The sequence below is a fragment of the Hemitrygon akajei genome, chromosome 12 (genome assembly GCF_048418815.1).
Source record: "Hemitrygon akajei chromosome 12, sHemAka1.3, whole genome shotgun sequence".
Classification (NCBI taxonomy): Eukaryota; Metazoa; Chordata; class Chondrichthyes; order Myliobatiformes; family Dasyatidae; genus Hemitrygon; species Hemitrygon akajei.
Window position 1 is genome coordinate 100,009,113 of NC_133135.1, and position 16,543 is coordinate 100,025,655.

Consider the following 16,543-nt stretch of genomic DNA (forward strand, 5'->3'; position numbering starts at 1 on the left):
AAAGAAAAAATCCAAACTCTGTGATTGTACTCAAAGACCAGTGCTGAGTGTATTGATATGCAAGGGCATTCTAAGGTAAGGAAGGAGGTAGTGTTGGGTTGCTTAAAGAGCATTAAAGTTGATAAGCCCGCTGGGACTCAGAGAATATACCCCAGGTTATTGAGAGAGGCAAGAGAATCCAGTATCCAGGACAGCTTCAAGGAGTGATGCCTCAAAATGGTGACATCCATCATTAAGGACTCCCTATCACCCAGGATACGCCCTCCTCCCATTGTTACCATCAGGGAGGAGGTACAGGCACATATTTAACGATTCAGGAATAGCTTCTTCCCCTCTGCCATCAGTGTTTCCTAAAGCACAGAATTCTGATTTGGGCTCTTTTGGCAGGAGTCATGGAGCAGGAGAGAAGGGAAAATGCTACAGAATGCCGTTGGAGGGAGAGTCCCTGTTACAGGAAATGCTTTGTGTAGATGAATGGCTCCAAGGAGGAAGGACAATACTCCTGAGAGAGAGCGGTTTGCTCGAGATGGTCTTGGAGGGAAGTTTGAAAATGCGGCAAGTGTTTTCATGCAGACTGTAGGTCCAGCATGCGAGTAAGAGGTACACTCTAAATACACCAGTATGAGCTCCAACGGGTGTGCTCACATTGGACTGCTTCAACTGGAATGGGTCCTTTTCTTTTCTTTTCCTATTAACTGTTTGATAAAGCTGAAGTTGATAAATACACTTACTTTATAATTTTATGTGGTATACGATCTGTTATTTCTTGCTGACAGATAGTTACACAAGGGCAGTATTTACACAGCATTTGCTCAAATCGAGGTTTCTTCATCGGAACATCATGACGTTCCTGTTTGGTTGAACCCCAAATCTTGTATACCTCTATCAAAGTTCCTTTCAATCTTCTACGTTCCAAGAAATAAAGTCTTAACGTATTCAATCGTTCCTTATAAATTTGAAATTTGAGAAGGAAAGGCTACGGTCAGATATATCAGTATTCTAGTGGAGTAATGGGATTTACAGAGGCACGAGAGAGGAGTTGGCCAGAACTGATTAGAAGAGAACACTGGCAGGGATGATGGCAAAGCAGCAATGACTGGAATCTCTGGAAACAATTCAGAGGGCACAGGATGTATTCTAAAGGGAAGATGACGCAGCTGTGGCTAACAAGAGAAGTCAAAGCCAACATAAAAGCCAAAGGGAGGGCATAAAATAGAGCAAAAATTAGTGGGAAGTTAGAGGATTGGGAAGCTTTCAAATATCAACAGAATGCAATTTAAAGTCATTAAGAAGGTGATGGAATAAGATGCAATACGGAAGTAAGCTAGCCAAAAGAGGATACCAAAAGTTTCTTCAGATACATAAAATGAAAAAGAGAGCCAAAAGTGGAGATTGGACCACTGGAAAATGATACTGTTGAGGTAGTAATGGGGGACAAGGAAATGGCGGACAAACTGAGTAAGTATTTTGCATCAGTCCTTACTGTGGAAGACACTAGAAGTATGATGAAAGTTTCAGGTGTCAGGGGTCATCAAGTGTGTGAAGTTACCATTACTAGGGAGGTTTTTGAGAAACTGAAAGTTCTTAAGGTAGATAAGTCACCTGGACCAGATGGCATACACGCCAGGGTTCTGAAAGAGGTGGCTGAAGAGACAATGGAGGCATTAGTAATGATCTTTCAAGAACCACTGAATTCCAGAATGGTTCCAGAAGATTGGAAAATTGCAAATGTCACTCCACTCTTCAAGGGAGAAAGGCAGAAGAAAGGAAATTATGGGTCAGTTAGTCTGACCTCAGTGGTTGAGAAGATGTTAAGAGTCGATTGTTAAGGATGTGGTTTCAGGGTACTTGGAAGCACATGATAAAATAGGCCATGGTCATCATGGTTTCCTCAAGGGAAAATCTTGCCTGACAAATCTGTTGGAATTCTTTGAAGAAATAACAAGCATGATAGACAAAGGAAAATTGTTTAATGTCGTGTGTTTGGATTTTCAGAAGGCGTTTGACAAGGTGCCACACATGAGACTGCTTAACAAGCTATGAGCCCACAGTATTACAGGGATAAAACAGTGGCTGACTGGCAGGAAGCAGAGTGGAAATAAAGGAAGCCTTTTCTGATTAGCTGCTAGTGACTAGTGGTGTTCCATGGGGTTCTGTCTTGGGACCGATCTTTTTATGTTTAATTTTAATGATTTGGATGATGGAATTGATGACTTTGTTGCAAAATTTCCAGATGATACAAAGATAGGTAGGAGGGGCAGGTAGTTTTGAGGAAGTAGAGAGGTTACAGAAAGATCTAGACAGATTAATAGAATAGGCAAAGAAGTGGCAGATGGAATACAGTGTCGGGAAGTGTATGGTCATACACTCTGGCAGAAGAAATGAAAGGTTTGACTATTTTCTAAATGGAGAGAAAATACCAAAAACTGAGGTCCAAAGGGACTTCGGATTCCTTGTGCAGGATTCCCTAAAGGTTAATTTTTAGGGAGAGACTGTGGTGAGGGAGGCAAATACAGTGTTTCATTTTTTAACTGCATTGCAGTTGTGGTTTCTAAATGACAATAAACCAAAATTCAATTCAATTCAAGCATTCATTTCAAGAGGACTAGAATATAAAAGCAAGGATGTAATGTTGAGACTCTATAAAACACTGGTGAGGCCTCACTTGGAGTATTGTGAGCAGTTCTGGGGCCCTTATCTTAGAAAGGATGTGCTGAAACTGGACAGGGTTCAAAAGATGTTCACGAAAATAATTCCAGGTTTCAATGGCTTGTCATATGAACAGTGTTTGATGGCTCTGGGCCTATATTCACTGGAATTCAGAAGAATGAGGGGTGACTTCATTGAAAACAATTGAATGGTGAAAGGCCTTGATAGAATGGAGGTGGAGAGGATGTTTCCTATGGTGGGAGAGTCTAACTCCAAAGGATACAGTCTTAGAATAGAGGGACATCCTTTCAGAACAGAGATGAGGGGGAGTTTCTTTAGCCAGTGGTGAATCTGTGGAATTTGTTGCCACGGGCAGCTGTACAGGCTAAGTCATTGGGTATATTTAAGGCAGAAGTTGATAGATTCTTGATTGGTCAGGATATCAAGGAATACGGGAAGGCAGGAGGTTGGGGCAGAGAGGAAGAATGGATCAGCTATGATGAAATGGCAGAGCAGACTAGATGCACCAAATGGCCTTATTCTCCCCTTATGTCTTATGTCACCATATACAACCACGAGATTCATTTTCTACTGTGTATTCACAGTAAATACAGAGAAACACTATAGAAACAATGAAAGACCACACAAGATGGACAAACAACCAATGTGCAAGAGACAACAAACTGCGCGAGTACAAGAATAATAATAATGGTAATAATAAATGAGCAAAACATATCAAGAATATGAGACGAAGAGTCCTGGAAAGTGAGTCTATACACTCCATTGAGTTCATTGTTGGAGTGAAGTTGAGGAGAAATGGCAGATAGAGTTTAACTTGGCCAAATGTGAAGTATTGCACCTTAGTAGGTCAAATATAAAGAGACAGAACACTGTTAAGGGCAAGACCCCTGAAAGTGACTACACTGGTTGATAGGGCGGTTAAGAAGGCATATGGCATGCTTGCCTTTATTAATTGAGACGCTGAGTTTGAAAATCAGTCCGTTATGTTGCAAGTTTATAAAACTTTAGTTAGGCTATATCTGGAGTATTGTGTACAGTTCTGATCTCCCCACTATAGGAAGGATGCAGAAGAGGTTTACCAGGATGCTGCCTGGTTTAGAGGGCATGTGCTATCATAAGAGGCTGAATAAACTTGGGTTGTTTTTTCTAGAGCAACGGAGAGTGAGGAGAGATCTGATAGATGTGTATATGATTATGAGAGGCATAGATAGAGTAGCCAACAGTATCTTCTTCCAGGGGGCATGCATGTAGGGTGAGGGGCAAGGCTTTTAGACAGAGAGTGATGAGTGCCTGGGGTGGTGGTAGAGGCAAGTACATTCGAAACTTTTAAGAGACGTTTAGTTAGGTACATGAACGTGAGGAAAATGGAAGGATATAGACATTGCGTAGGCAGAAGAGTTTAGTTGGCTATTCGATTACTAGTTGAATTAGTTTGGCACAACATTGTGGGACGAAGGGCCTTTTCCTGAGCTGTACTGTTCTATGCACACTCCCGAAGTTTAGAAGGTTGAGGTGATCAGTTTCAATCACCGATGGATCAATAGACAGAAAGACAAGTTTGCTCTGGTGGAGAAAGCTGGAAAAAGATGACAGGTTCCTAAAATAGGGTATAGTTCATGACAGAGAGTGAAGGAGATCTGGGAGTCTTCCCTACCCGGAATTAAATAGCTTTTCAAGATGGAGTTTGAAGGACGATTGAACAGAAGTGAGTGAATGGGTGAGGCAGATATGAACTCCAATCAGGTTGACGAATGGAACAGGTTTCTGAATTATAGGCTTAAGGGAATCAAATGTCACAGCCTCCTAGAGCCAACCTATAAACCACATGTTAAATAGATCCCTAGAAGCAGGAGGTGGCTGTGTGTTTAACAGTTCCTCCACCACTTCAATACTCCCCTTCAAATCTCACCTTCTTTAGCACTATCTTCATTCCCCCCCCCACCCCCCACCCCGCCAACCCTCAACCCACCCACCTCCTCACCTTGGCATCGAGGATTCTCTTCAGCTCCAGCATGTAGGAGTATTGCTCAGGGTAGATGTAATCATAGGGGAAGTACACCAACAACCCATCAATGTTCAGCCTAAACAAATACAACAGAGCAAAAAAAAAACACAACAAAATTGTCAGACAGCTGCTGAAAACCATCCCTGGGCCTTGTGAAAAGTCAAACCCTCAAAAGACCTAATCCCTCACTTCCAGTCCACCACAAAGTCTCAGAGTACTAGCCTATCACCCAATAGTTGCTGGAATACAGTGTCTCAGACTCTGCACCAATGATTAAAATGTTCTTGGGATCGCTCTTTAACGTTTTCACTGCTTGTGTGGTGATTTTGTAGCCACGCCATTAGCTGTACTGATCATCCCTCCACTGGGACCTCTCTCTTTTATGTGCAGAGAAACTATGTTGCTACCTCCCATCAGCTGAAGAGGTTGGAATCAGCTCGCCAATCTTCTTCTGTCTTTACAAATTTTAACTAGACTCTGCATAGTCATAGAAAAGTGCAGCACAAAAACAGGCCCTTTGGCCCAGCTAGTCCATGCCAAAACCATGTAAATTGCCTACTCCCAATGACCTGCACCAGGACCATAGCTTTCCATATCCCATGTGTCCACCTACCCATCCAAATTTCTCTTAAATGTTGAAATCAAACTCCCGTGTACCACCCACGTTGGCAGCTCATTCCACACTCTCACCACCCTCTGAGTGAAGAAGTTTCCCTTCATGTTCCCCATAAACCTTGCACCCTTAACTCATGACCTCTAGTTGCAGTCCCACCCAACCTCAGTGGATAAAGCCTGTTTGCATTTACCTTATCTATACCCCTCATAAATTTGTATACCTCTATCAAATCTCCCCTCAATCTTCTCCGTTCTAAGAAATAAAGTCCTAACCTATTCAGTTTTTCCTTATAACCCAGGTCCTCCAGACCCATCATCTGTGCTTTTGGAGAAGATCGTTTTATACACCATAATGACTCCAAGATAAACGTAAACCAAAAACCATATTACCCTAGTGTTGTTGCTAAGAGGTAGCTGACTGTGAGGCAGGAATTTATGGCAATTGCGTTGTACCTTTTTCCGCCTCCTTTGCTGTGGCTTACAGAACTAGTCAGTTCAGGCCTTGAGGGTCTGTCCATTTCATATGCTTTACAGATAACAGCAATGTGAAACTGGCTGGTACATATTACTTTGTGAGTAGAAACTAACAGTGTTCTGGTGGAAAGAGAGCAGCAGTATTTTGAAACTCCAATAGGGAAAGATGTAAATAAGGTTGAAAGAGTACAGAGAAAATTTACAAGGATGGTGTCAGGTCTGGACGACCTGAGTTATAGGGAAAGGTTGATTAGGTTAGGACTTTACTTCTTAGAATCTAGAGTTTGAGAGGAGATTTGATAGAGGTATACAAAATTATGAGGGGTATAGATAGGGTAAACGCAAGCAGGCTTTTTCCACTGAGGTTGGATGGGACGGGTTAAGGGTGAAAGGTGAGATAAGGGGAACATGAGGGTAAACTTCTTCAGTCAGAGGTCATGGGAGTGTGGAATGAGCTGTCAGTGCAAGTGATGCATGTGAGCTGGATTTCAACGATTAAGAGAAGTTTGGATAGGTACACAAACGGTGGGGGTATGGAGGGCCATGATCTGGGTGCAGGTCAATGGGACAAGGCAGTTTTGGCATGGACTAGATGGACCGAAGTGCAGCACTTTTCAATTACTTTATAAAACAGACACAGTGAGTTATAAAAATAAGTCAACCGCCTCAAACTTGGCCTTGCGAAAGAAAGACAGAATTTAGAAATTATGGTATAGGACAGATCTCAACTTGGCCTTGAAGGACATTACTCCATCTATAAATGGAGATAAAAAGATTGGTACAGTAGGAAGGACAGGAGCTGGGAAATCATCTTTTGTACTTGGCCTATTTCGAATAATTGAACCAGCTCAAAGACAAATACACATTGATGGAATTGACATGACAAAAATAGGCCTACACGATCTCAGCTTCAAATTACGATAATACCTCAGAACCCAATATTGTTTTCTTATACTCAATGTCAAAGCTGAATAATCAGAGGATTATTTGCTTCCACGCTCCATTCTCTCATAACTGCACTTTTCCTCATCCCCTTTTCTTCTGCTCACTGAAATGAGGGAGTGAGGAAGTGAGGAAAGGATCAGTTTTCATTTTATTTTGGAAAGTGAGGAAAGCCTCTCTCAGGGCAATGAATTTCACAGGTGACAAGAAACAACTTATCCAACACTGCAAGGTTACTGCTAACGGTTAAGGTTGTTATGGAATCATAGAGCACTACAGCACAGAAACCAAGCCATTCGGCTCATCTAGCCCTCCATACCCCATTCTTACGTGTACATATCCAAACTTCTTTTAAGTGTTACAATTAAGACTGCATCCACTACAGCTCATTCCACATTCACACCACCCTCAGAGTGAAAATGTTTCCCTTCAGATTCCTCTTAAATAGTTTACCCTTTATCCTAAACCTACATCCCTAGATCTAGTCTCACCCAACATCAGTACCTCAGTGGAAAAAGCCTGTTTGCTTTAACCCTCGTAATTTTGTATACCTCAATCAAATCTCCTCTCATTTTCGTACACTCCAGGGAATAACCTATGTATTCAACCTTTCCCTATAAGTTTCTCACAAATTTCTACCGATGTGCTGTGGAGAGCATTCTAACTGGCTGCATCACTGTCTAGTGTAGGGGAAGGGATTACCAAACAGGATCAAAATAAGCTGCAGAGAGTTGTAATCTCAGTCAGCTCCATTATGGGCACCAGCCTCCGTAGCATCCAGAACATCTTCAAAAAGGCAGCATCCATCATTAAGGAATCCTCATCACCCAGGTCATGCCCTCTTCTCATTGCAACAATCAGGAAGAAGGTACAGAAGCCTGAAGGCACACTCTCATTGATTCAGGGACAGCTTCTTGCCCTCTAATATCAGATTTCTGAATGAACATTGAACCCATGAACACTACCACACTACTTCGTTATTTCTATTTTTGAACTACTTCTTTAATTTAACTATTAACATTTTTTTTCTCTCTAATATCATGTATTGCATTGTACTATTGCCACGAAGTTAACAAAATTCACAACGTACGCCGGTGATATTAAACCTGATTCTGATAACGGCCTCAAGTCCCAGCAACACCCTCGTGAATGTTGTTACTATTATTACCAGGAGACGGCTTTTGGATTCCCTGTTAGTCCATCTTCTCTGGAGCTTGTGCTCTATCAGAACGATGTGGCAATAGAAGACACGACTTTCTCGTTCTGTCCTCTCTTAATTTAACAATATCAAAGCAAGAAGTTGCGCTATGAACCCGCAGTGAGAGAAACGTTAAAAACACCCAAGAGTTATTTTATTAAATATCCCGTGCACGTCATTCCCCTCCAGTACAGGTGAGGATGGGGATCATGCACTCCACTCAATTGAGAAGGTCCTCTAACACATCTTCTCCTCTTATCACCAGGCCATGGGTTAAGGGTAAAAGGTTAAAAGTTTAAGGGGAACATGAGGGTAAACTTCTTCACCCAGAGGAGTGTGGAATGAGTTGCCAGCACAAGTGGATAGGTACTGTACATGGACGGTAGGGGTATGGTCCCAATGCAGGTCAATAGGAGCAGGCAGTTTAAAGGTTTGTCGCGGACTAGATGGGCTGAAATGTTACTGTGCTGTACTTTTCTATGACTCTATGACCCTTCATACAGTTGATGCAGGAGAGAACAGAGAGAGATACCGTCAGGGGACACAGTCCTGGGCACTGACTGCCTTGTTGTCTGGACCTCAGATGGAGTAGTGACATGAAAGTAGATTGGATATACTCAGTATACTCTTGCAAGCTTGAAGATGTCAAGAGACTTTAGTAAATGAGGGCATTTTTATTTACTCATTGAGATTCAGCCTGGAGCAGGCCCTTCTAGTCCTTCGAGTCACATGGCCCAGCAAACCCCCAATTTAACTCTAGCCAAATCACAGAAAAATTGGCCTGTCTACAGGTACGCCTTTGGATCGTGGGCGGAATGTCACTGGAAATTCAATCCATGACCTCCTCCAAGCCCAGATCTGGACAAAACTGAGGACTCAGCAGTTTCTAGACAATGGTCTCTTAGCCTCTTTGCCCTTAAGTATATAAAAAAAAGCATCAATCACTCTGTGAAATTGGACAGGTTCCTGAGATGCTGGAAAGGAATTGACCACAGGTATGGGCTTCAAGATTGGCCTCACCATTGGGCAGGGACTGTCTATCTCATGTAATGATGCAAAGCAACCCCCTTCCCCACAGTGAAATTTAACACTATCTGTAGTGGGACAGCTAACAAGCTGTCACTGATTTAAGCATCCTGGGTAAGGTAGGAGGCAAGGCTGCCAATGGTGAAGGCTTCCAACCTGAACCCGTGAACTGATCGACCACCTGGTAACTCTCCATCTTCCACACAATGTCAGGGCATGGGAAAACATCTTTTCCTGGCTTAAGGCTTCTTCAAAGCCTTTCAGGAGCACGACACCTGGGTAGGTAAAGAACTTGGTTCACTACAGCCAAGATCCTCGGATACCCAGGGCAACACACACAAAATGCTAGAGGAACTCAGCAGGTCAGGCAGCATCTATGGAGAGATCTAAGGAGTTGATATTTCAGGCCAAGATCTTTCTTCAGGACTGGAAAGGAAGGGGGGAAGCTGTCTGAATAAAAAAGGTGGGGGGGGGGGGGGTGCGAAGGAGGCTAGCTGGAAGGCTAGGTGAAGCCAGGTGGGTGAGAAAGGTCAGGAACTGGAGAAGAAGGAATCTAATGAGGGAGGAGAATGGACCATAGGAAAAAGGGAAGGAGAGGGGTCCTGGGGGAGGTGATAGGCAAGAAGAGGTAAGAGGCCAGAGTGGGGAACAGAGGAAGGGGGGGAGGCGAGGCGAGTTGTTTACCGGAAGAAGGAATTGATTTTTGTGCCATCACGTTAAGGGTATGTAAACCGAGTATAAAGTGTTGCTCCTCCACCTTGAGTATGGCCTCATCTTGGCACAACAGGAATGGGAATTGGTATTAAAATGTTTGGCCACCAGCAAGTTCTGTTTGTAGCAGATGGTGCATAGGGGCTCGATGAAGCAGTCCCCCAATTTACGACAGGTCTCACCAATGTAGAGGTGGCCGCATCAGGGGCACCAGGCACAATGGACAACCCTAGCAGATTCACTGGTGAAGTGTTGCCTCATCTGGAAAGGCCATTTGGGGCCCTGATTGGAGGTGAGGAAGGAAGTCTATGGGCAGGTATAGCACTGAGGCCACTTGCAGGGGTAAGTGCCAGGGGCAGATTAGGGGAGGGACGAATGGCCAAGGGAATCACGGAGATCTAGTTGGAAAATATTCAGGAGAAGCTCAGAAAATCAGGGTGGTGGAGCTGACTGGGACAGCCTCAGGTGCTCATAACATGGTAGAGGTAGACATGTTGGCTTCATTTGTGGTTACCTGGAGGACAGTAGGAGCTCGAAGCAGTGTGCTGGAGACGATGTAAGAGTCCAGTAACACTGAGGTGGTGATACCCTTGGATATCTTACTAAGCCTCCCTTTATCCCCACTGGGGTTGAGACAACAAGGTTCTGTTGGACTTTGACCAATGGTCAGAACTGGCATGGTTTGAGAGGTCTGTTTTTGTCACCCTCAGAGAAATAGGAAGGATGAGACAGGACCAGCAATGAACATAGGAGAACAACTCAGGATTCCCAGGACAGGAGTTGGTGACAAGGCTGGAACATTCAGGTAACCTACTCCTTTGTTAACAAGTTTCACAAACATGTATCGGTGATATTAAACCTGGTTCTGATTCCTTTGCTACTCTGCACAAGTTTATCCATCTCTGTCCTTGAGAGAATGGAGATGTGTGGAGGGGTTTCTGCAGGAAACCCTGATGTTCAGGGAAACAGGTGGTCCTTGGGGCAGCATGGCCTCTGCACTCGAGCAATCACTCTCTCTTTCTCTCTCTTGCGATGGTGAGAGTTTGCTGCCGAGTCTCGAGTTGGAGAAACTCGAAATAAAAGCAAAGCTGTAGACTGTAACATCGAAACAGCAAGTTGATGGTCTCCCCTCCCGCTATGGAAGGAGAGTGTTAGTGGCACAGCTATAGACTGTAGTTTCTGATGGACTCTAGATCATGGTCTCTCTGGGAGCTTTACTATTGCTTGTATGGTGTGCGGTGGGGTGGCTGACGCTTTCTGCTGGAACAAGTGGGGGGAGTTAATGCTCTGCTGCTGCTTGTGCGTTGGGGGAAGGAGAGAGGGGGCTTTGGAGTTCCAATGTTTTTCTGTCATTCATTCTTCAGGGTTTTCTTCTGTTTTGTGGATGTCTGCGAAGAGTAAGAAATTCGGGTTGTATACTGTATACATTCTCTGATATTTAAATTGAGCCACTGAACATGAAACACCTCTGATCTGTTCTAATGGACCAAGCATCTTGTTGGCTCAGCTTTTCAGGTGCAGATCTGGGGGACACATCACTCTGGAGGGCTTTCAACTGTACCTCAAGGTGAGGAATTGCTTTGATCTACAGTGAAGCCAAACATCAGTGGAGAAGTAGAGAGAAAGTGGCTTTAAAGGAGATTCACTAACAAACATGCTGCCTGGATAAATCTGGTTTACCCTCTTCAAAGGAATGTGATGGTTGCAATCCCTTAAACCGCAGCAGAAAATGAGGGTGAGCTGCCTACACTTCAGCCCCCTCCTCCAGATCTTGGGCATCCACTGTGGAAGGAAGCAGGAACAGCTTCTTTCCCTCTGCTATCAGATTTCCGAATGGACAATGTACCCATGAACACTACCTTGCTACTCTTTTTGCACTACTTATTCAACTATTTTGGTTAACACAACGCTTTACAGTACAGGCGACCCGGGTTCATTTCCTGCCGCTGCCTGTAAAGAGCTTCTACATTCTCCCTGTGATCATGTGGGTTTCCTCAGGGTGCTCCGGTTTCCTCCCACAGTCCAAAGACATACTGGTTGGTAGGTTAATTGTCTTGTAATGAGGCTAGGATTAAATCAGGGGATTGTTGGGTGTCTGCAATATAGACCAAAATTTTTATAATATATACACAAACACACATACAGTCGGCCCTCCTTATCCGCGAGGGATTGGTTCCAGGACCCCTCACGGATACCAAAATTCGCAGATGCTGCAGTCCCTTATTCAACTTGTCTCAATGCGGTGGATCTTAGGACCCAGTGGAACCCCAGACCTTATTTAACCTGTCTCAGTGCGGTACCCCGCACCAGAGCTCTGAATGCACAGTGTTTCTGGTCACGAAAATAATCATGATCACGATTGAAAATAAAGTGGAAATAATAAAGCGATCGGAAAGAGGTGAAACGCCATCGGTCATTGGAAAATGATCGGAACAATTTTAAAGGATAAAGTAAGGAAGGCCCTGCCCCGATGAAAGCTACAATTATTACTAAGCAACGCAGTGGCTTAAATATTGGGTTTTGGGTTTTTGATCCTCCACATCAACCCGCCACGGATGGAGAGCGCGCTAGAAAGCAGTCTGTCACTGGCTCGCACTCAGGAACGGTTCCCGAGCCCTGCGCTGAAACATAGGTTTATATACATAGAAAGGTAAAATATATACTATACACTAAGACAAATGTTTGACTAACTGACGTTCAATAATACCGGACGTACCTGTTCCGACTTACTTAGTAAGAGAACTTACATTTTTTTTCGATCCCGATCCACGATAACCTATACACATCCTCCCATATGCTTTACATCATCTCTAGATTACTTATAATACCTAATACAATGTAAATGCTATGTAAAATAGTTGTTATTCTGCATTGTTTAGGGAATAATGACAAGGAAAAAGTCTGTACATGATCAAACAACAAGTGCTGGAAGAGCACTTCTGGGTTTTCGCGATTGGTTGAATTCGCGGATAAGGAGGGCCAACTGTATATTCAATGTACTATGTATTATGTATTGCAATGTACTCCAATGTTTATGTATTGCAATGTACTGCTGCTGCATAACAAGGCACCTCTGCCTCATAATTGTTCACTCTTGGTCTGGCCAAGACAACCATTAACAGATGCAATCAGAAATTTCAACTACCGGCCGACCTTCCAAACTGACATTCATGCCTAGATGGTGCTGGAGAGGAAGGAGGCAGTGCTGACCGGTTCACTCAAAGCTTCAGGTGCATGTCACACAGGCTAGGTTGCATCTTAGATGCAGAGAACTATAAACATTTAAAGTGTTCTGTGCGACTGTTCATAAAATTCATTAAATTAAAAACAAAAAGCACAGACAAAAGATTTTTTTAAAAAGTAAAATCTCAGTCTCCTGTCCCATTGGGGTTCAAGATGGTGGGTTATGTGTGAATAAGGATGAGGGGGTTTCAGGTTAGGAAGAGTGGATGGTGGGGGAATTAGGGTGTGAGAGAGGATTGGAGGAATCTGGGATCTCAGGGGTGTGGGATGGAGAGGAATGAGAGGGTGAGGAGGTATTGGAGGGGTTTTGGAATGAGTTGGGGACTCGGGTGTGGGATGGAGGGGAATGAGGGTGTGAGGGGGGAATGAGGAATAGGTTGGGGTCTCGGGGATGAGGTTGTGAGGGGGAATTGGGAAAGAGTTGGGGTCTCGAGATGTGGGATAAGAGTAGAATGAGGGGAATTTTGGAATGTTGGGGTTTCGGGAGTATGGAGTGGAGGGACTTAGGGTCTTGGGGAGGTGGGATAGTTGAGGATGGAGGGGAATGTGTGTTATTGGAGGAATTTGGGAATGAGTTGGGGTGGAGGAGGGATTGGAGGGAGTTGGGGTCTCAGGTGTGTGGGAAATAGGGAAATGAGGGGGATTGGAGGTCTCAGGGGTGTGGAGGAATTTGTGAATAGGTTGGGGTCTCAGGGGATGAGGCTATGAGGGTGAATTGGGAATGAGTTGGGGTCACGTGAGAGTGGAACGAGGAGGATTGGAGGGATTTGAGGTATCGAGGAGTAGAGCAGTAGGGAATGAGAGGGGTTGGAAAGATTTCGGAATAACTTGGGATCCCAAATGCCCACAGCCCATAATACTCCGCACTCACCTCATCCTCGCCGCTTTGCAACTGTACCGGCCCCTGCAGGGCATAAAAACCAATCATTGGCAGACATCTACAAACCTCGTATCGCATTGGTTAAGCGAACAGTCCGTCAATCCGAGCCGCCTTAACTCTCCAGCCTGTAGCAATCAAGTGCCGCGACACGGAGCCAGGCACCGTTAATGGACCGTCGAGAGCCTGATTGAAATCGCAGCATCGGGGAGATGCGTGGGATCGTGCTGTGCAATTAGTGCAGCCCCCGGCTCAGCTCCACCAACAGTGATCCTGGCGTTGCTACACCGGCAGGTGGTGTAAGGAGTAATTAATTAGGGTCAGTCTGGAGCCAATGAGCAGAGCAGTCGGCTGGATATTGGAGTAATAGCAACAGGTTGCTCTGCCCAAAGAGCTTGATGTAAAGCATCCCCAGCCTCTCCATTGAACTCAGGTCCTCCAGTCCTGGCAACATTCATATGCATCTTTTCTGCATCGTCTCAAACTTAGTCATTTAGAATGGAGTTCAGGAAAAACTTTTTTCACCCAGAGAGTTGTGGATCTATGGAATGCTCTGCCTCAGAAGGCAGTGGAGGCCAATTCTCTGGATGCTTTCAAGAAAGAGTTAGATAGAGCTCTTAAAGATAGCGGAGTCAAGGGATATGGGGAGTAGGCAGGAACGGGGTACTGATTGTGGATGATCAGCCATGATCACATTAAATGGTGGTGCTAGCTCAAAGGGCCGAATGGCCTACCTCTGCACTTATTGTCTATTAACACCACCCTTCCTGTAGCTGGGTGACCCGAGCTGCACATAACAGTGCAGGTGTGGTCTCACCTTAGACTTGATATCCCATCTCCTGTACTCAGTGAGGGCAAATGTGCCAAACGCTTCCTTCCCAACAGAGACAACTGACGAAAGGTCTCGGCCTGAAACATCGACTGTGTATTTCCCTCCACAGGTGCTGCCTGTCCCGCTAGGTTCCTCCAGTACCTTGTGTCCGTTGCTTTCTTTACCACCTATGTTGAACATTTCAAGGAATGCTGTACTTGTGCAGTACTTCTCAGCTCTCATATCTACTGTGAAGAAGTGCTTTGAAAGGTTGTACGTGGATAGTGTGGGCTGAATCAAGGGTGGTAATGAATCTGTATGCAGAAGGGAGATTGAAAATTTGGCTGAGTGGTGTCATAATAATAACCTCTCATCCAGTGTCAACAAGATTAAGGAACTGATTGTAGGCTTCAGGAGAGGGAAACCAGTGGTCCATGAACCAGTCATCATTGGATGCTCAGAAGTGAAGAGGGTTAGCAACTTTAAATTCCTGGGTGTTCCTATTTCAGAGGACCTGTCCTGGAGCTAGCATGTAAAAGAAAGCACGATAGCGCCTCTACTTCCTTAGGAGTCTGCTGAGATTCGGCATGTCATCAAAAACTTTGACAAACTTCTATAGATGTGTAGCGGAGAATGTATTGACTGGCTGCGTCGCCATTTAGAATGGAAACACCAATAAATCCTACATAAAGTAGCGGACTCGGCCCAGTACAGCACGGGTAAAGCCCTCCCAACCATTAAGTACATTTACATGAAACACTGTAATAGGAAAGCAGCAACCATCATCCCCATCACCCAGCTCATGCTCTTTTCCCATTTGCCATCAGGAAGAAGGCACAAGAGCCTCAGAACCATCAGGCTCTTGAACAAAAGGGGATAAACTACACTCACTTGCCCATCCATTGAGATGATCCCACAACCAATGATCTCACTTTAGGGACTCTTTTTCTTGTTACCTCCATGTTCTCATTATTTATTGTTTTTTTATTTATATTTGCATTTGCACAGTCTTCTGCACCCTGGTTGATCTTTTATTAACTCTGTTGTAGTTATTATTCTTTGGATTTGCTAGGTATATCCATAAAAATATGAATCTTGGGGTTGTACATGGTGACATACAGTAGTTTAACAATACATTTACCTTGAATTTTGAATTAACTCCTGCCTAATTTGCCTATCACCACAACAGGTGACAACGCTTGTGATCTCATTGGCTTTCCACTCAGCCATGGATCACCTGGACACCAGCAATATCTACGTATTACAGCTCAGCGTTCAACACCACCATCCCCTCAGTCCACTTGGGCCCTTAGCTCCCAGTGGAGCATAGGCCATTGATGACCTTCCGTCTCCATCATCCTCTGAAGTCGATGGCATGGTTGGAGTTCAGTGCATCTGCATCCACTGAATAGGGGATTGGCCTTTAAAGCGTCACCAGAGTCCTCTTGGCCAGCCTTACCCATTTCCATCTTCACGATGGGGATCTAGGGATGAACTTTGAGAGGCTCATCCACTCGGTACTAATCAATAAACTTGAGGGCCTCTGTACCTCCCTCTGCAATTGGATCCTTGACTTCCTCATCAGCGGCAACACATACAGAATGCTGGAAGGATTCAGGAAGTCAGGCAGCATCAATGGAGAGGAATAAAGAGTCAATGTTTCGGACCGAAGGGAGACCACAATCAGTGTGGATCGGGAATAATATCTCCCCCTCACTGACAATCAAGGTGCAATCTGACATCAGTGGAAGCCAAATTTCTAGGAAAGATATTGATATCACTAAGACACAGTTCATCCAAAGGTGCTGGATTTGCTAAGCAATTAATTAACTAACAATTAAATATTTCAAGGAGGTAACAAGGAGATTTAAGGAGGCCAAGGCATTTGATGTGGTCTGTGTGGATTTTGGCAATGCTTTTCCTGAGATCTAAGCAGCATTTTGATTAGGGTAATTAAACCCACAGGAACCA

The 16,543-nt window shown here is 44.4% G+C and overlaps 1 protein-coding gene and 1 pseudogene across 1 annotated transcript in view; one reads left to right on the plus strand and one right to left on the minus strand.

The window, feature by feature from the left end:
* Nucleotides 1-13,781, minus strand: part of ercc2 (excision repair cross-complementation group 2) — an 88,484-nt gene extending 74,703 nt beyond the window's left edge. Inside the window, exons 1-2 of the mRNA XM_073063758.1 lie at nt 13,756-13,781; nt 4,652-4,751 (exon numbers count right to left, since the gene is read on the minus strand). Coding sequence (XP_072919859.1) covers nt 4,652-4,751; nt 13,756-13,760 — 105 coding nt within the window. The 5' untranslated portion in view covers nt 13,761-13,781. The remainder of the gene's footprint in view (nt 1-4,651; nt 4,752-13,755) is intronic.
* LOC140737419 (multidrug resistance-associated protein 1 pseudogene) lies at nt 4,829-8,181 on the plus strand (annotated as a pseudogene).
* Nucleotides 13,782-16,543: the final 2,762 nt, after the last annotated feature.